Source organism: Gallus gallus, chromosome 2, assembly GCF_016699485.2.
Source record: "Gallus gallus isolate bGalGal1 chromosome 2, bGalGal1.mat.broiler.GRCg7b, whole genome shotgun sequence".
In the NCBI taxonomy this organism is placed as follows: domain Eukaryota; kingdom Metazoa; phylum Chordata; class Aves; order Galliformes; family Phasianidae; genus Gallus; species Gallus gallus.
In genome coordinates, this window is record NC_052533.1 from 46,815,886 (window position 1) to 46,836,630 (window position 20,745).

Here is a 20,745-nt window from a genome sequence, read left to right on the forward strand (position 1 = left end):
TTTCAGCAGCAGCCTGGGCAGTTCTTGGCTTTGGGGCAGTTTGTAATGCTTCTACCCAAAACCTGGTGCAGCCCAAGACCCAGGTGTGCACATGGCATCATTGCGTGGGGTCTCCTCACCCTTACCCTTACCCTCCTCACCACTCACCATCCTGTGATAGTGTGGTGAAATGTGGAGAAATGCCCCAGTCTGGACTTGGGCATTTCTCTGCAAGCAGGGTGTAAAATGCAGTGAGGTGAATGGGGTGTTGTCTCCCTGTTGTTGGCACCTTGGTCACCTTGACTGGGATAAGAGAGCTTTTTCCCCGTGCAATGAGGCATCAGCCAGAGAAACAGGCACCAAAACCAACATTTTCATGAGTCTCCTTCCCCTGAGCCACCCTGCAGATGGTGGATTTCGTGTCTCCCATGTGGGAGTCAGCTTGTAAAAAGCAGACCTGTAAAAGGTCGAGGGCAGGGAACCCCAGATGCAGCCTGCTTCACTAGAAGGATCCCTACTGCATGCATTACAGGTGGGTTTTACAGGTTGGTGCCTCACCAAGACAGTCACTCATGAACTAGAGCTGCCAAGAGCACAGCGTCCATCCTTGGCTCCAGCCCTGCTACCTTTCTCTGCTCAAACAGGGACCAGGCTCTCTGGGAGGTTAATTCAGCACTAATAACTCATCTCACCAGCACTTTCTGCAACTAGTTGCTTTGTGCTGGGCCTGAGGGAGCAATCTTCATCTGTATTATCCCAACAGTAGCAGCACAGGAGACAATGTGCGAGGCATCACCTCCACCCAAAGGATGGTGGCTTTGGTTAATGTGCAACACCCAGCAAAGATCCCCCCATCTCCATAGGTAACGGGATTCATGAAGAAAGGAAGATGCAAGCCAGCTGCAAAACGCCTCCACCTGTTGGCACCTTCCAGTGGTCCCAAGCTGATGTGCTGCCTTGGGCAGGTGCAGGGCTCCAGCACGGGCCCCGTGTCAGGAATGATGTTGAGCTTGCAGCCAAGATGTCGCATCCGGAGCTTCTGCACAGTGCTGACCCGGCCTCAGCACCGCTCTGCGCGGTTGTTCTCTAGGGTGAGAGCTCAGAGCCAGCCTAGTAAACAAACACTGATAAGGAGAGGAAGGGCAGCGAGCGTGGGTTGAGGACAAAATGCAAAATGTTTTTCAGATGAACATGGTCTGAAGGCTGGTGCCCACGGAGCCGCACCTAGAGTCAGGATCTCGAGGACTCAGCCAGACACAGAGCTGGCCAAAACCCAGCGAGGGAGAGACGGTGAGCAAGGCCTCCAGCAGCACCCAGCACCCCACACCAAGCCTGCCCAGCCTTACACCACCACCCTCCCTCGTGGGACTCCAGAGAAAAAGGAAACAATCCTTCTGGGGCATGGTTAGGACCACAGGACCGGTCCCTTCCAGACAGCCCCTATACCTTGTTGAGCTGCAGGGACAGCCAACATGGGAAAGCAGCAGGGACGGCCTGCCCCAGCCTCCAGCCCCCGAATTAGGTCAGTGGAGCTGTAACATCTGGCGGCATGGCTGCCTTCCCGCTGGAATTAGGCACAAACACCACCCTGATGCTTTTATGTAAATATGCCACGATGGGGCTGGCAGATGCTGACGGGCTGAACATCTGCACTGCCACCCCCTTGCGGCCCAAGCAGATCATACCTCAGCTCCTGCTGCCATCCTCTCCCTGCACCGAGCAGGCTCAGGGCCCCCGGTGCTGCCCAGCATCCAGCCCTTCTCATTTGTTTGCTCTATTTTGCTTTCTTAAAAAATGCAGCAGCACCTCCAGGTGGTCCCTTTGTGTCACTTTGCACTGCTCACACTGCTCCATAAGGAGCCGTGATGCTTAAGTCACGCTGTGACCCAGTAAACCGGCCTCCTCGCTGCTATCGAATGTCATCTGCTGGGCTTTGAGATGGAGACGGCCAGCATCTACCGCTGAGCATTTGTCTTCATGGGCACAAATGTTTCAGTAAGTTTTACATCAGTGTCCTTTGCAGGAATTCCTGGGCTAACGTTTGCTGTCTGCACAGCTACAGAAAACCATCTTGGCATCGTACAAAACCTCACAATCCAACTCAGTTATCTGGATGCTTCGTTCTCCGCCATAGGCTCACTTGTTTTGTTAGCTCCTGCCGTCCCAGAGGGGAGAGAAAGAGAGAAGTGCTCCCCAGCTTCCCTGCAGGATGTGCCAGGTATGGGAAACCATCTGCAATTCCCAAATTGCCTGTCTGAGAAGCTGCTAAAATATCCACGTAGGCATCAGCGAAAGCCATTCAACTGCACCCATTCAACCCAATGGTGGTGGGTGAATGGTTGGACTGGGTGATCCTGTGGGTCTTTTCCAACCTTAGTGATTCTATGATTCTAACTAACAGGGAAAAACAACCTGCCTTGTCCAGGCAGGGACTATGGCTCTAATTCAAGATATTTGCACACTGCATTTCCAAATGTGCTTTGGAGCAAGGGCGAGCTGCTCCCACGAATTGCAAGGGCTGCAGGCAGAGCCTGGTGTTTCCTCAGCTGCAGGAGAGGAGAACCCCCCGGTGAACACGGGTAGAATCTCATACACTGGAGGATGTTGCCACCTGCTGTTTAAATGCACGATGGGCTCGGATGGTTTGTGATAATTACTGGGTCCGAGCAGTTCTGCAGCTGGAGCAGCCTGGAGGGTGCAAGAGGGAAGCACCGCGCGTCCCACGCGCTCACATTAACTTTCTGTGCTGTAACCCAGATCTTACCACAGCTTCTCAACCACTCCAGCTGGCAAGCAGCACCCATGGGACCCCCCCTTCCTCCCCGCAGTTTCCTCCCTGCCATCAGAGCTGCAGCATCACCAGCAAAGCCCCCTGAGAGCCCCTACGGGTGCTCAGGGCCACCTCTGCTCTGCTGCTCCTGGTACAGGGTGAGGGTCTTGGGACGACGGGGAGCCAGGGTGGGCCAGGCCTGGGGGTCCAACAGCGCATCTGAGACAGAAGCGTTTATTACTCTTGGTGTTGCTTTTGAAGAGCTATAAAAAGTGCTTAAATCCGGCAGGAGCAGGTGGTGAACTGCTGCCCTGATTTGCAATTCAAAGAATTAGGTCATGGTATTGAGGATTAGAGCGTACGCATGTACGCACGTTGGGCAGGATTTCAAACAAACAAATAAACAAACAAACAAACGGGGCCCACGCTTTGCTGGCAGGTGGCTCTGCCCAAGGCAGGACCGGCTTTATCAACATCTCCTCCAGCACAAGGGAGGTTCAGATCAGCAGAGACCTCATAGCTTTATCAGCGTGGTGGAAACCAGGGACAGCAGGAGCAAGGCGTGCTGCGCTCAACGGGGTTGAAACAAAGCAGGGAGCAATCCGCACCTGGAGCAGGGCAGTTCTCACCTGGAAATGCACAGCCACCCCCAAACAGAGCTGCCCTTGCAAGACAAGGACACAGCCCACTAAGCAGAGCATCAGCTGCTACGAGCGCAGGGTGGGCTCTGTAAAAGCTGAAGCCACAGCGTTGGGCAAGAGATAATTCTGGGCCACCTCTCCCACACAGAGTGTTTGCCACTGCTCACACCTACTCATGAGAAGCATACAGGAGAGGCAGCAGCTTCCAAAAGGAATTAAATAGTTTAATATCTACGTGGAAACTTTCATCAGCAGACAACAGATCTCTCTTACCCGTCAGTAAGCTTGAAAAACCCTACAATCCTCCTCTTACGTTGCCACACAGCTGCTCTTTCCATCCCATTGGCTTCCATGGGGGCTACTGCTGGCTGACTGTGGAGGGAACTGGAGAAGCCAGGGGAACAACACATTCTTAATAACGCAAAACCACAAGTTTTATCTTGATTTACAGGGCCTGGCTATCTTAGTGCACACAGAAACATCATCACCTCCATTAGGAAATTGCCCTGGCAGCACAAAACACGTTGTGGCTGCCTCAGACCTCTCTGCATGACAGCACCGAGGTGATACATTAGAGAGAGATAAGAGAGCTCCCGTTGCACTCCCTGCCACGAGAAGGGATAAGATTTCTATTCTATTTGCCCACGGCTGCCAGCAATTTCTTACTGTACTGCTTGAAACAAAATATGATGGGAACAGGTGTCGCTCCAAAATCATGAGGTGGTTACAGCCAGTGGGCGAGGAATCCCACTGCCATCCTCTGAAGATGATTTCTACCACGTTTATTAGAATATAGCTCACCTTTCAGAAGAACATTTGGGCTTAGCTGGAAGCCACACAGCCTGCCAAGAGCACCGGCTGCACACTGCCTAGGAGAAACAACCACGTGGTCAAAGGAAGATAGGTGGGAAAAACCACAGGACAATGCAGTATTCCACACGTGCTCATTCCTGAAGGTGCACGAGCAGCTCCCTTCAGGAGTGGCAACACAGCAGGTCCTCGTGATGGCTGCCCACCAAACCCAGCAGCCACTTGGCAGGACAGAATACGGGATGAAGCATTACTGGATTGTGGAGGAGGGAGTAATTGCCTTTAGCAAACCTCAAACAGCATTAAGTTAGGAAAACTGAGATGCTGGGAATGGAGAAACGCAAGCTGTATCAAGAGAAGCTCGAATGCATTAAAGCTACTCCGGCAGGAAACTTGAGATCCGCATGCAAAGGCCGGCCCTAGAGGGAAAGGCTGCCCTTACCCTGGGGAGGTGACAGCCTGTCCTCACCGCCCAGGGACAAGCGACGCCCGACAACGTGGTGCAAACAAGGAAGATGAGCCCTTAAAACACCAGCTGGCTCCACAGGTTCAGCTACACTTTCTGCTTATTTCCCAAGCGTAAGCTGATAATCTCCCACCCCGTTCTTGGTTTCCGTGTTGATTTATTTGCACTGGTTTGTAGCTAAACCAGATCGAGGTGCACATTGAATCAACGGGACAAAAACAACCCTCTTGTCAAACAACTTAGGGTTTCTTCATGCTTATTCTGGGTATTAAGACGACTGCCTCACTCCCTAGGATGCCCAACAGAGGGGTGGTGTTAGTGTTGCCTAAGCAGCATGAGCACATGTGTCACTGCTCAGGTGATGTAAGGTCATAACCCGAACTCCAGAGGCACAGCACAGCCTCTGAGTGACTACAAAGGGCACCACCTGTCAGTGACCACCAAATGGAAACCTGCTGTGAAACTGAAACCTGTGACACCGCTACATCTGAACTCAACAGCAGTGCTTCACGCTGGAAGCAGGAATGTTAGCAACCAGATACTCAGGATGCTGAAGCAGAACCTCAGGCAGGCAAGATAAGCAACCCAATGAGATTCATTCCACAGCAGGAAAAAAGCCCTACGTTTGTGGTCTTTTTTTTAATGCTATATACGTATATACACACATGCATCTTCCTATCTCTCTCTATACAAAGTATATAAACAAATATGACATGGCAGCCTGCTTGCAGTGCTGCCTCTTATGCTGTGCCTCTCCTCTGGGGGTGGCATTTAACAGCACATGGTAAGGGACACAAGAGACACATATAGCACGAGCCAGTGACACGGGGATGCAGTCGGCTGCTGACCAACTGTGATCAAAATGTTACAGAATATTTATGTGCCCTCATACAGTGAGCCTAACCAGAGCATAACCGCATTTCTGATTATCCCAAATATGTATGGGGGGGAGGGGGAGGAAGAGAAAGGTGAGGACAAAGAGAACAAGTGTGATTAAAATGGTTTGCTGGTAAATTAAACCTCTGTTTCAGAGCAACTGAGAATGCTGAAAGCAGAACCATTTCCACAGAAAGTACACCCGGAGTTCTGACCAGTTCTCAAAGCAAAAACTACATCCACTCAGTGAGAATCACTCTTTCCTCTGAAAAGAGAGGTGCAACGTATGTAAAATGAGTTACAAGGGGTCTCTTACACAGACCTCTGAAAAGCTCTTCAGTGGGAAGCGAGGTGAATAAATGACATTTCTGGTAAGAGTAACTCACGTATAAGGAAGTACGGTAGCAGGAGTAATACAAGAAGCATCTGCAGTAACAAACTGCTCTTCACTGTTCTGCAGGCAGATCAAAGGCAGAAGTCCCCAGCAGTTTAAGAAGTTAGCTGTTCTTTAAACACCACGTTCCCAGCTACCGCTTCTATTAAAACAGACTTAATTCACATAAACAAGAAGAAAGGAAAGGAAAAAACCAAATGCTTGCCAATGAACCTAACTGAAGTCCCTGTGTGCGTGGTACAGCGGCCTCGCCAAACGCACATAAAAGCTGCTGGGAGGCATAGCAGAGATGTTGCAGAGCTGAGACCCCCTGGATCCCAGGCAGGTGGGACGCAGCGGGAGCGCACAGACAGCTGCTGCCCTCTCCTGGGCAGGAGGGATTCTTCTTTTGCCGGCACAACACAGCTGGCACCCTGCTGCTGGCTTAAAGGAGATGCACAGACAGCTCAACCACGTACCAGCATTTTCTGTGCCTTAAAGTGATGCCTCAGACAAATCAAAGGCAGATGGCAATCAAGCCCAGATGGAAGAGAAGTCAACACACTTCCGAGGCAATTACTTGGCTAGGCAACTCCTTCAAAACTGCTGACACAGCACCGTGTAACATCACAACATTGTTTATTATGTGGCTTTTTACAATACAAACAAAAATACAGAAATGCAGTATATGAATACAGCTAAATGCGAAACGGTGATTTCTTTTTCTTGAGGCCATATTCCCATTTCTAGTAAAATAAAGAAAGACTGCACACAGGTAGAAACAGGTTGGTAGTTAACTCCACAATTTTGCCTAGAAATGACCTATAAATGCGTTTTCCTGCTACTTACCATAAAATGTAAAAAGGGAGTTAAAGGAAAGATTTACTCACTGGTTCCTACCATATGAAAGAAGCTATATTCTATTTAGGAGGGCCAATATATGGAAAAATATCTAAATTAAATGTTATTACAAAAATGAAGCAGTAATGAGATCCTTCTGGCTAAAGAAGTTACTAAATGAGAATAGCATATATTTAAAGAATCCAAAACATAAAAGGGTCGTTATAAAAAGCTTAGGTGCACTGTAAGCCTACAACTTCTGTTTTTCCATGTGTACTTTTAAACAATGGAAGTGTCAAAAATAGGGTCAACTGTGTTAGACTAAATTACATTATTGTATATGCTGCACTGAATGGAATTCTTGTATTACAATAATAGGGAAGCATCGTTTGCATCATTATTATGGCAATTTATCCTCTCTAAAAACCGTCTGGAGTCCTTGCATTTCAGTCTCCTGTAAACCGTCAAACCACCAGAGCATGATTGTACAACAGTAAAATGGTTCCTTTTGCATTAAAATGACGTCTGTTTAAAAAAGAAAAAGGAAAGAAAAAAAAAGAAGAAAGGTACTTAGAGCTGTTACTTTTCCAAGTACACAACACCCTAGACAATTCAAGGCATCTCATTCTCCATCAAAGTGAACAAAAATTTGTCATGCTGTTAAATCCATTACTATGGATACAACTGGTGCAAAATTAGTCAAACGGATCCAACAAACACTGATGTCCAGGCTGGAATATTGGCAACTAATACATAACTGGTGGTCAAGGTGATGCATTTAAAATATCTTCCCTTTCTTCTTATTCTTTTCCAAGGTTCTACAACAATATTAAAAAAAAAAGATGTTAGATATTGAATACAAGTTGTGTGTCTTATATGCAGATTATGCATTCTGTCCAGTCTTGCAGGTTGCGATGCATGGTGTGAACGTTTATGTAAAAGCACAGAGAATATAGGAGAGTAAACTTAAGCATCCATCACAGTACTCCCCCAGCTATGGACCATGAGATTTAAATGCTTCAATTCTTGAAATCTCAGCTCTCTATCCTTCCAACATCCGATATAATCTAACTTTCAAATACAAGTAATTTTTTTTTTTTTTAAGATAGATCGAGTTACGTATGAAGACAGCGTTTTTCCAGATTAAAAACACGCTTTAGAAGCTAACAGTATTCCCACTGTTTCCAATATTCTGCAGCTAAGTACAATTTAAGAATTCTCTTGGATTTTAAGTGGCATTTCCATAATGGTCAAACACCACTGACCGTTATTAGTATGGACATTTCTCTTTAACAGAATTCTACGAAACATATACTGTGAACTGAAGAACACGAATCAATTTACCTGGAGGAATTCTGTTGTTCCAAAATACGTTGCTGAGCTTCCCAGCTTGCTTTCTCATCCTCAAACTGGCGACGCTTTTCCTCTAATTCTTTGTGTTGAGCCTCCAAATTCTTTTTCATTTGCTCGTGGCGTCGCTGCAGCTATAGAAAGAGTCACAAACAGATTCAGTAAGGACACAGGACACAACAACTGTGCACTTAGAGCAACAAACATCAGCAACTAAAGTGAGATAGTACTATAGTTTATCTGTAGAGAAAGTAATTCTTCGACCAAAAGCAGTAAGGTTGGAAGTACCAGTAACAGATTAAAAACGAACAGTTACAAACAGGAGTTGTAGGCAGTCCGGTGCTGCAAGCATCAGATGCAAAAGTAATCAAGAATATCAAGAATATTTGATAACTGATGTGCATGTTAAATTACAAAACATTTGAATATCAGTAATGCATAAAATAACAGTATCTTAGACTTCCACAGAAGAAAAAAATCTCACTGTTTTCATCCTATAGCATTAACTACGTTAAGGATCTGCCTGGAAAAACACAATTTATTAGTTTATTCCCTAATTAATATGAATTATTACCAACATTACTAATGAAATGAATTGGTAGTATTATCAAGGTGAATTATCTGCACTGTCATTAAGCCTAACAAGTCTCTCCTGGACACTTCTGTTGGTAGAAACTGCAACCAAATGCCCCGGATGCAAGAGTGGAAGCACTGTGAGGAAAAGCAATCCCATTCAAGTAGTATAACAAGTGTTTCTAAATGAGATAAATAGAAATGCCTCTTCTCCTTCTACCTTTTGAGTCTCTGTCTTACACAAATCCTTCAAAACACTTTTTTTGTTTTTTTAAGAAAGCTTCAAACTCAAACTATCTACTGTCTACTTTTGAGCATACAGAGCAATATAATGAAAATTTATGAAGGATGGAGGAGGTAAAGAGAATGAATTACACGAACAATTAGTAACTGATATAGAGGGACACAACTGGTGAAAAAGTCAGGAGGTAGTAAATGAAAAACCAAAAATAAATAGCTTTTTTTCTCCTTGTTTTTACTATTTATTGCTTATAATTTACCATTTAGCTACAGGCTTACTGTTGCAGTACATTGTAGTATGAATGAGTTCAGTAAGATTTAAAACAAAAATAAATAAATAAATAAAAACCAAGGAAATGCAAGTCCATCCGTGCTTAATTAAACAAAAAAGAAGCCTATGTTGATGGTTTTGTTCTTCTGGTTTTTAATGGTTTGTTTTTCCCCTCCTTCCCTCTGATGCAGTGTATCTTGGCTCTTTACAATACCCAGACTGGCAAGCATTTCAACTACTCTGCCAAGTTTCCTCAAACCTGGAGCCAAATTGTCTTCAGGAACTCTGACAGTTTTGAACTCCTTTACTGAACTCCTTGAGAGAAGCTGCCTCTTCAAAACTTAACATCTCTTTTCTACCTGACTGCAATTTTATACTAATCTCTTAGGACGAGCACTTCAAGAGCTGCCTGAAACCCATAAAAATAACTGCGCTGTCAGGAGTTCAACTGCATGAGATAAAAATTAAGAGTTAAATACGTGTAAAATTTACGTATGTTCAAATGACACAAAAGTAGTGCCAACAACGCACGCTTGCCTTTTCACCTCATTACTCTCATCTAGGTGCTCTCTTAGACATTGTACCAGGAATTCCTGAAATGCTTCTTCAGTATAAGGCCAATTCTTGTTACGAAATCAGTTTGTGTAAGACCATGGAAGTCTCAAGAACTTTAAGTACACTGAAGAAAACAGGTACAAAATATTCCACAGAAGGAGGGAAAAAAGAAAATTATGAAGTACTTTAATGTACCGCGACAGTGAAAATAAAGAGCGCGTACACGAGTGTTAAAATTACATTTTTAAGTTTGGGCTTACACCATTTCAGCAAAGACAACAAGCTGGGAATAAAGAATAACCAAGTTTTCTTTAAACATGAAATGCTGGAAGACCTTGGAGAAGAGAGCCATCTCTGTATTTGTTCAGCTTCAAGGGTATTCAAGACATTTGATTACCTCAGCTTCAGAGTCCTTCAGTTTCTGTACTTTTTCTTTAACTTTCATCTCAAACACCTGTTCCATTTCCATCTCCATTTTTTTCATTTTGGCTACATGCTCTCTCCTCTCCTCCTCCATCTGTGCCAGCGGGCTCCTGCCATAAATACAGAAGAAGTTAGCTAAGACAAACTCTTTTTTTCCTGTTACATTAGGGCATCTGCAAGAAAAACAAGATAAAAGAGCTGCAGCACCAAAATAAACAGCACAGCTGTATGCACAGCTAGCTTAAATTAATTTTCTATTATTTTAATAACTATTATGCTTTCTGCAAAATACATTTCATACAGACTCTCTCCCCCAACTGATATATCTTGCATTAAAATTAAAGAAGATTTTTTTTTTTTTTTTTTTTTTTAAGTCTTAGTTAAAACCTGGTCATGAGTAGGTAAGAAATCAAAGTAATAAAAAATTAGCATCTTCCAAGTGATCTTCAGGCATCTTGTTCTTTCCAGTTCAAATATATGCAAAAATTAATGGACAGAACCTTTGTGGAGAACAGATTAATAAAAATTTTAACGGTGTTGCAGACAAAAGTCTCAATTTCTCTCCAGATTTTCACTGTTCAGAGTGATGGTACGTGTTAGCGTTACAACTGTGTTGAAGGTGCTGGTTTATACTTCTAAGTAGTTAATTTAGCAAAAAAAAAATTGGGGCAACTGAGCATCAGTTATTCATGAAGGCGTTAGTTGGATGATTTGACTAGAAAATACTACTAAAGAATAAAAATAATGCAGATTTTTTTCCTTGCATATTACATGGTTACTACTTTTCTGAATTCTACTGAATTTAAGATGTATATAAAGCTTGTATCTCACATTAAAGTGATAGAAGTTTTAAATGGCAAGTTTCACACTAAATACCCAATAAATCAGGGTAATTTATGATCCAGTGATGATTCCTACACAGTCTTATCGATAGACTTTCCTGCTCTTCATCAAAGAAGAACTACTGGCCTTATTTCAGATCTGAGTAACTATGGCTTTGGAAAACATGAGTTTTAACCATTTTACTAGTGAAAATGGAGAACTGTGGAATATATACGGAACTGCTACAATCAACAAGCAGAGGATATCTGCTGTAATGTATGCAAAATTGGCTCAGACTGGCAATTTATAAATTAGTAGTGGCAAATTTGCAGGTCTACCAAAAATGTTTTTGGTTTCAGTGCTTAAAAACAAACAAAAATCCCTAAACTATTCTAAATAATAATAATAAATTCCTAAGAGGACATCCAATTGAAGAACTTGCAATGACAACTGAAATAAAATGAGCCAACATCTATTTTGATTTAGTTTGTCATTCTTAAAGGAATGAGTATATAAACCAAATTGTCAAGGCCTGTTCGGACTGTTAATGGCTCAGTTTATCATCATTACTTGCTCATATTCAACAGCAAACCACAAAGTGGAAGAGAACTATGTCAAGTCAAGGTCACGCGAATGGTTTTTCAAATACTGGCATTTTAAAATATGCTTTAAAGGTGATAATTGGGGGCAGTAAGGAGGAAGAAAATGGCTCTTCTATTAAAAAAGTAATTTAAACCTGAACTAACATTTGCAAAATTTGGAAGAAACACACAGAACTGGAAGTGATCCTCAGTTTAATGCTTACTTTAGCCGTATAAACAGCCAACTGATAGCAACTTTTGTCAAGAAGAAATTTTGTTTAAGCATGGGTCACGTATAAAAATACACAAAAAATGTTTCACTTAAGAAGATAATGAAAGAGAAAGTAAGTAGCAGTATTTGTGTAAGGTAATCAGCTGTCAAAATTAAACTATTCAACTGTTGTTATTTTTTAGGATTATGAAATTCTCAACCGTGTCTGCTCTTAGATTAACCCAGGACAGACTTAAAAGGGGAGCAGTACTGTCCTTCTACTGACAGCCTGGTAGTCTATAAGGGATGTCATGCGAGCTGTATTTGATAGAGCGGCAAAAAAGTAGTTTGCATAGAAAGTTTGCTGAACTAACAAGCAAACATTTATAGTTGAGATCTTTTCAACAGAGGTCACAACTTGTTTTGTTAGGGCTTAAGTACCTGCCACAGCTTTACCGTCTATTTCAGGTCAGAATAATGCAAATACGTTGAACAAAAAAGAGCTAAAATACACAAAGCAAGGATGTGAAATGTTCTGTTACATCAGTTAAATGTATGGTAACACAGCCCTCTGTTAAAAGTGGAACCTCTGCAAGCCAGTAATAAGATATAACCATGGTCAAGAAGATTAAAGTGACTGACTTCTCAATCCAATGAAGATGGGTAAATTTATAGTTAAGTATGAAAATTCCACTCATTCTTTATTAGCATCTATATTAATAAGATGGATCTTTAGATGGAAACTGGAAGAATTTCATAATTTATGAGCTGAAACAGCCCTCTACTCATTAAAATTTGACCATATTTGTTTTGAGGCTTAGCCAAGAAGTTTCTAAAGAGAAAGAGCTTTACAGAGATATTTGTCATTGAAAATATTTATAACTTCTTAAAGTTTATATTAGCATAGCTTTAGAACAACAAAAAACAGCTAGGGAGAAAAACAGTGCCAAGAGTTGGACAACAGAAAACTGCTTTAAATTTGAACCATTAAACAGTAAAATCCTTTTTGTGTTTAAAGAATTTTTGTCTAAATTTTTTTGGAAAAATTTAAATGACCACTTACATGCCTTCAACTGTGTCAAATCTAAAAAACAAAAAATACAGAGGCTTAGCTTAGCATGCTAATAATATTTAAATAAAAACACAAAACCAAAAAGCAGTAATTTAAAAAGTAAATTCATTATTAATAGATTCCTAAAGCTAATTATGTGCTCCCACAAAAGCAAATTTTTCACACTGAAAGGAAAGTGTTAGTTAAAGCTTATTATATTTAAAATTCAGTTAGTAAGTCACTATACCACGTCAATATTAATGCAGATTTGATGTGCAGATATTTTCAGGAATAGTTTACCTACAATACGTAATGCTTTTAAAGCAATTTTAAATGTTTTAGTGATATGAATAACCACTTGCTCTAAACAAGCTCTATGAACCCAAAGCCATATTGAGGCTTATATACTCGTTAAAAGATTGTCATCTAGTAAAGGTATTAAAATCAAACTCTAATGTTCCTGTGCTGCAAAAAGAGCACTTCAGTCAATGGCCAGCAGAGGTCTCACAGGAGGTTGTGCTCAGCTCTGCTTCACTGCTGCTGTTACTTCCTCCCAGCATGATGCTTCACCCTACCTTTCCTTCTCTCTGGTGAAAAGGAAGCAGAGAATCTTAGTGTTTCAATAAGGCTATCAAAATATTCAGAATATGGTCAAAGGAGTTAGTAGTCATCTAAGCTAGGCAGTTAGAAGAATCTGTGCATTGTGTATTTTGTGACCCAATGTGCCAGTTGATTGAACAGAGGAGTAACCAGATAAGGATCATCTTTACAGTGTACAACATGACTTTAAACCCACTGAAAGTATCAACCTCATATAGCAAACTGTAAAGATTCATCCAACTGAGAACTGTAAATTTCAGAGCAAAGGCAAATTTCAGCACGTGGCACATAGAGTGCTCATGTACAATTACTGCAGAGTATTAAGTTATTTATATACCTGAAGATTACCCTTGATGATTGTTTTTTTTAATTAAGACAGATTTATCTCAACAATTTGAAGAAATCAGACACTAAATACAAAAAGGTAACATCATCATGTGCATGCTTCAGATTGCTCTTAGGTCAATGTGTCGCCTGCAAAACAGTTGATTACAGTTTCATCAAAGCAAAGGAAAGAAGTAAAAGAAAACTGCATGGAATGCGTTGCTTCAAGTCATCCACACAACACTGCTAAAACTCAAACGGTGTACTTCACTCATTTTCACATCTGTACTTTTGTTTAAAAAGAATAGTTAACGGTTGCATGAAAAATAAAGATCTCTTAAGCTCTTAATCTATTTCTAAGGTGAAAAGGTCAATCCAGTCTTCACCAGCTGCCAGGAGGAGATGCTTTTGGAGAAGTCCAGGCACCACAGCTCACACCATCTCTTACATATACTCTCACAGTTTACAAAAAGGACAGCAGCATGGGAGTTTCCAGAGCCAGAGTTTGTATCTGTGTTTAACAGGATGCTTGTAATACAGCCAGACAGCAGCAGAGCCAGTCTCCATCCTCAGATAGAGACACAGGATCTGTCTCCCATTAAAGAATCAGATTTCCAGAGAGCAAGTTAAATATTACTCCATTTTGAGGCAGACAGTTCTTTCAAAAAGCAAGCAAACAGCATTCCTCAGGGACGCACAGATAAACCATTAATATTTGCTCTTCCTCCTTGTAATTAATTTCCAGGAAGACACACATGGTTACTAGGAAAGTTTTCTTCATGCTGTATCAACTATCATAGATTCAAATGTACGAAAACACATCAAAGCCAAAAGAAGCACATTAAAGCTCAAAAAAAAAAAAACCAAAGGCTGGTAACTAAACATATGGATAAGGCAGCACGAGGAGAATTGCATCAGCTGCTTCATAACCACTCTGTGCACTCATGATACTTTTAAATTAAAAAGTCACCCAGAGTTTGAAGAAAATCTCTACTGAAAGGTTCAAAATACCTGTTACAGGTTTGCAACAGACTTTGCTGTCTTTCAGATGGATGAATCAAACTGATAAATTATTTACTGAAGGAAAAGAAAAAACCTAAACCCAATGGCTACATGTGCCAGTTGTATTTGTTCACTTCAGAGATTCAGTGCCACAGTGCTCCCAGTGAGAAAACTGGTTTCAAAAGGCATTTTTAACTATAAACATTTTGGTGGGACAGCACAGTGATCGAGACAGCAACTAATCATAGAATCACCGAATGGCCTGGGTTGAAAAGGACCACAATGATCATCGAGTTTCAACCCCCCTGCTATGTGCAGGGTCACCAACCACCAGACCAGGCTGCCCAGAGCCACATCCAGCCTGGCCTTGAATGCCTCCAGGGATGGGGCATCCACAACCTCCTTGGGCAACCTGTTCCAGTGCGTCACCACCCTCTGTGTGAAAAGCTTCTTCCTAATATCCAACCTAAACCTCCCCTGTCCCAGTTTAAAGCCATTCCCCCTTGCCCTATCACTGTCCACCCTCGTAAACAGCCATTCCCCCTCCTGTTTATATGCTCCTTTCAAGTACTGGAAGGCCACAATGAGGTCTCCCCAGAGCCTTCTCTTCTCCAAGCTAAAGCATGCTTCTGAAAGCAGAGCAGTTCCAGATATTTGGAGCATAAGCACCAATGGAAAAAAAGGTACAGTGATGACCTCAGTAACTGGTTGGCAAAGATGGATGATGCAAATAGTTTTGAAATTGTTTGGGATAAGTATTCATGCAGAAATGCATCTCACGTTCACAGTCTGGGAATAAAAAACTTTCTTTTTTTAAACACACAGTACCTCAGATATGAGCAACAGATGAAGTTCATAGGTACAGACTAACAAAAATACAAGCAGGCCCCAAACACAAGAAATGGTAAACATTCTTACCAAAGCCAAGATTTTTCTAAATCTAAACAAGCTACTGAGATTGGGAAAAGGAGACAAAATGCTATTAAACACCATACAAATAAGAACATCAAAACAATTTTCTCTGATATCCAAAACTGCAATCGAAGATGTTTCCCTTTTCAGTACAGGGATAGCAAGCAGAAAAAAAAAAAATGTAATAACAGCAAGTTTGATAGATCCTGAGGAAACAAAGAATTTCTCATTCTGTATTGTCATTAACACGTTATCACCTCAGCAAAGAGAAAGTAAGCTGCAGTTCTTGCACTCAAGTGTGCTTCCTTCCCTGCAGCGCTACTTTGCTCTCAAATGCGCAATGCTGCCTTACATCCGCCCCAATTTTTTTCCACAATGACTACCTCATTTAGTAATTTTAGTTCGGAGAGCTCCTCCCCTCTCAGCCCTAACACTGCACTGCTATGAATAGCTTGAGAAAACTCTAACACACTTGGCTACACGTCTCCAGGAGCTCTGAGCTGCAAATCAGTACTAAGATGGCAGTGAGAAGTTACCACTGGGTTACAGACTATTCTAAGATTTGACTTCACTACCAACTTGACCCGAATTTCAGTACTTTTTTTGGAGAGTTGATTTAACTGACATATTCCATCCTATTTCTGTTAAGGCTAAGCAAGGAAGCCTCACATTCTGTCATTCTACATGCAATTACACTGTGCCCACTTAAATCTTTCTCACAGTAACTTTCAAAGCATGAAGATACTGTCAAGTAGAAAGCGTTTTACTGAAAGAATTGCTTTGTAGTGTTCACACAGATGAAAATAACAGCTATCTCCATGTTAATGGTGGGTAGCTTTTCTTTTTTCCTTCCAGGAAAAACAGCTGTAATTTAGCATATCACGGGCCGAACAGAAGAGCATCCTGTAATTTGGTTGAGAAATTTATATCTAAATACATCACAGGAAAGAAGAGCATCACTAATTAGTAATAATTTAATCATTAATTATTGCTGATTCATGTAGAACTGAGAAAGTGCTTATACTTAAAAATGTGGCTATTTTTAAATAGCATCGTACATGAAGAATACAAGAAAGCTTGCTTTTATATCTTCGAACGATTTCATCAGGTTGGCAAACAACTTGCTGTCAGAGGCTATCAAGATGACTTACAAGGGTTAGAAAGCAACAGCCACCACCACCTGCACTGCAACTTTACTTCCACAAAAGATAAAGATGTTGCAATAATTTCACTGTCACCATAAGCACCCCTAGAAGCAGCCAGGGCTGTCATTCAATAAAAACAACAGTGTCATCGAATGTCAAAGACAACGATTTTTATATTGAAGTTTCTAAACAAAGTATTAACCCACTCTTCTCTCAGAAGCATTCCCCATATTGACGATTCAGCATTCCTAAGAGCCAATAATGCCCAACGTAGTATATATTCAAAAACAGAAACAGTAAGGCAGTAAAACTTTCAATTACACACCAGTGACACATAACTTACGAACAGAAACAGTGAAAATGTTTCCTCTTCAGAGCTAATTCCAACTAAAACTCATGTTTTTTAACCTATTCAGTTAGACTAGTGCAGATCTTCGTGATCAAAACAAAACCAGATGATGAGTAAGCCAGAAGTGCACAGTGTTCAGACCAGGACGCAACTAACTGGTTGAAGAATAAAAGAAGCAAAATAAAAAACTCCCACAATAAAACCAATAACAGCAACAAAAAAGAGCAAACAGATTAAAGAGCAATACACCTGTAACAAGAACTTACTTTGTTAGCTGCCCTTTATTTTTATTGTTGTCAACACCGTTGTATGTAACAGCTGCCAGTTTTCTGCTTCTGTAGTTCTCATAATGTACATTGTTAGTGACATCCTTCAGGTCCTGCATATGAGTTCTGTCAATAAGTGAAATTTATCAGCTTGATGCATAAAGACAAAATACTACCTGAAAAATTATTACACATTCACTTTACAGATTGACTTAAACTGTATTCCTCCATTAATGCTCCATATCTCACAATGTCGTCATTCAGCCACTTAAATTAGAGCAGTCCAAACAGCAAAGTCACAGAAATATCAGGTTATTTTCCACTGAACTATCTCAGGTTTGCAGTTATTCCAAGTGTTATGTGAGAAAGTGAGAGTTCTGAGAATAAACTTGCAAGTATATGAAGAATAAGTAAGAAAGCTGGGCATTACTTATATAGTAGGTACCCACGACTATTGCATGCAAGAAACAAGCCAAAACTTCCTCGTTTCTATCTTTTAAGTGTGCAATAGATAAATGTAAAGTTCAACATCAACACAAATATGAGCTTCCTCTAGTATCTTCCCATCATCACTCTGGAGAAAAGTGAAGCTTAAAAGTCAAACTAGACATTGTTACAGTAGATGAACTTACTGAACCGCTGCGAATATAGGAAGAAAAGCCTCTCAGCACCTAACACTAAGAAGCACAGGAGTCTTGCTTCGGAAAGTGCCAGCAATGAAAACTATAAAAGATGCCTGCAAGTAAGTACATATCAACACTAACAGACAACTTGGATTTTTATGGTGTATCACAACTTAAGAACAAATAATCAGGAAGAGAGGATTACTTAAAAAACAAAACACCGACCCACTAACATCGCTTACTGGACATGTGGTTAAACGAGCTCTTACCAAAAATGAATGAAAGTTTACACTTCAAAATGCAGGGTTTATTCAGTAGTTCAAATCCTTTTTTCCTCTGACACACAAATTTCCAACCTGTTGTATATGCTAGAAAATTTCATGTTACCCAGAAGTTGCTTACCTTATCAACATGTTCCTCAGAATTGTGAAGTCACAGTGTTCCCCATTTTCAACTGCAGAAAGAGATTAATTTTTTTGTTAAGACTCCAACCCAAAAACGTGCCTTTCTCAGAAGTAAGGCTTTTTAAATGTCATCCACCTTCTATACTCATTCCAACAACAGATTTCCTCCAGCCTTTTTTCACTTGCACAATATGTGCGATACCAGTAGGAGAGCATTAGCAGCATAACTTGTATCAGTGCATCCTGCCAGCTGAGTTCTTACATTCCCTGAAGCCACACTACCACGGCAGAAACACAGTTTTGTCACTTTCACTAGCTTTATGATCCTTCGGAGGCCCTGTCAGTACACCTATGTGATTAAGGATCAGACATTAACTGAAGAAGACCTCAGCTTAGATCCAGCTATGTTCAAAATCTTTATAAGGCAGACTTTGTGAAGGCAGTTTTTCCATCAGACACCACAAAGGAGATGAAAATTCAGATGAAGACTTTGCATGTAATTTTGTTATTCACTAAATAAGCAAAGGAAGGCTGTATATTCAACTTTGCAAAGCCATTTAAGACGGTCCTTTTAGTTAGGCTGCAGTTGTTCCCTTTCAAAAATCATACAATCGCTTGAGTTTGAAACATTTCTGAAGTTTGTTCTAAAATAAAGAAGAGCTGCACCATTTTGTACATTTCAAAACACTAACGCAAGAGCCTTAAAATAAAGCTTGATCCATTCTGGTGCAGCTGGTTTTTACTTTGTGCCAAACCTCATTTCCTGCCAGACATGCACTTCAAAGAGCTACAGCATTGCTCTTTAAAGTACTGGTCCATACTGTGCTTGCTTTCTTCGCTGTTTTGCACTGCATTGAATTTATAGTCCTTTGAAGGCAAAAAAAATGTGAGAAAAACCTTCTCTTTATTCAACTACAAAGAAAAAAAATGCAGACATCATATCACCAAGGAGAACAACACAAGTTTATAGCCTTTATTTCACTATATGGCATGGTGCAAGCTTTATTCTCCATGCGTCATTTCAAGTAGGTGAATAGAGTTAAAACACAAGCAATGGTTGCCAAAAGAACAAGCCGCTATCTTGAAAACTTGTTTTCTAGCATAGCAGAATTTTAAACGAACACAAAAAAGGGAACTATAAAAACTACTCAATTCACTACCAAGTACCTTCCTGCTATTATGCCTCAGCAATTGAGGCAAACATTTTGAGAAAAAAAACATCCGTCCAGAAACTTTAAGTTGAATTTATGCTAGTGAAGCACATCAAACTAACATTTATAATACGAACACCCTAGAAAGTAGAATTCAAGAGATGAATATATTTCATATAAAAGAAATTAAAATAAGGATACTACAGAAGGCTTTTATTTTAAGCCTCATCTTACGTAGGAACTGCCGTAAGTTAAAGGTTTGCAGTTCCTCAGTGAAACTTCAACAAGATTCTGCTTGAGAAATTGCGTTGCTGAACCTTTACCTCGTTCCTGTCAGAATAACAAAATATGGGATATTCAATAAATGTCCACGACAGAACACATTAAATTAAGCATTTCAAATAAAGGCTAATGTCCTAATACGCCTTAAATAGCTACAAACAGCAAGAAAGCCTTACCTTCTGCAACACCCCATGGGTACTGTCTTCCTCTAACTCTCTTGCCATTGACTTCAATGATTGTATTACTACCTACCACAGCAAGAGGTAAACGGTCCTACAACAGAAGACAATGCTTTAAGAAAAGTAATTCAACAGTTCTACTGCAGATAACAAAAGCATGATGATGTACAAACTAGACATAAGGCAGTTCAGTGTTGTGACACAGCAATGCCGTTTGCCCAGAGCACAACAACATTTGTATTTCCTGATCTCCAAGTAGTTCATTACACTTTTTATACACACACACACACACACACTCCTTTGAAATCTGTAGACTGATACATTCTGTAAATCTGGCTAAGAAATACTACTATTATTTGGTAAGCTAAACAGACAAAATCATTTCCTATTTAATCTGCTTGCACAGTAATTATTTATCAATTCCTATTGCCACTGGCTACAATGATTACTACTTAGACTGGATTGTTCTACCCAGTTTTCTAAGATTTGCCAAAGAACTACTTCAAGTTCTTGTTTTCAACTGAAGCAAAAGATCTCTCAAGTGTAACAAGCAAAGTAGCCAAGAGCAGATTCACACAGCTCAAAGGAACAGCATACAAAGATCAAGTATTTGGGGCTTTCATTCTTGCTTTTATTCTTCCTCCTCTCCTTTAGGCCAGCATATCTTAGTCCCAGA

General features: G+C 41.0%; 1 protein-coding gene across 12 annotated transcripts in view; it reads right to left on the bottom strand.

Moving 5' to 3' along the window:
- Nucleotides 1–6,537: 6,537 nt before the first annotated feature.
- Nucleotides 6,538–20,745, bottom strand: part of SEPTIN7 (septin 7) — a 72,872-nt gene continuing 58,664 nt past the window's right edge. For 8 of the 12 annotated variants that reach the window (XM_046923798.1, XM_015281547.4, XM_015281548.4 and 5 more), the window contains 7 exons: nucleotides 20,067–20,163; nucleotides 18,456–18,507; nucleotides 17,431–17,556; nucleotides 12,845–12,865; nucleotides 10,142–10,277; nucleotides 8,100–8,239; nucleotides 6,538–7,573 (listed from right to left, as the gene is read on the bottom strand). In XM_046923798.1, coding sequence (XP_046779754.1) covers nucleotides 7,534–7,573; nucleotides 8,100–8,239; nucleotides 10,142–10,277; nucleotides 12,845–12,865; nucleotides 17,431–17,556; nucleotides 18,456–18,507; nucleotides 20,067–20,163 — 612 coding nt within the window. In that variant the 3' untranslated portion in view covers nucleotides 6,538–7,533. The remainder of the gene's footprint in view (nucleotides 7,574–8,099; nucleotides 8,240–10,141; nucleotides 10,278–12,844; nucleotides 12,866–17,430; nucleotides 17,557–18,455; nucleotides 18,508–20,066; nucleotides 20,164–20,745) is intronic. The other 4 variants (XM_046923804.1, XM_015281549.4, NM_001012559.3 and 1 more) reach the window with 1 other exon arrangement.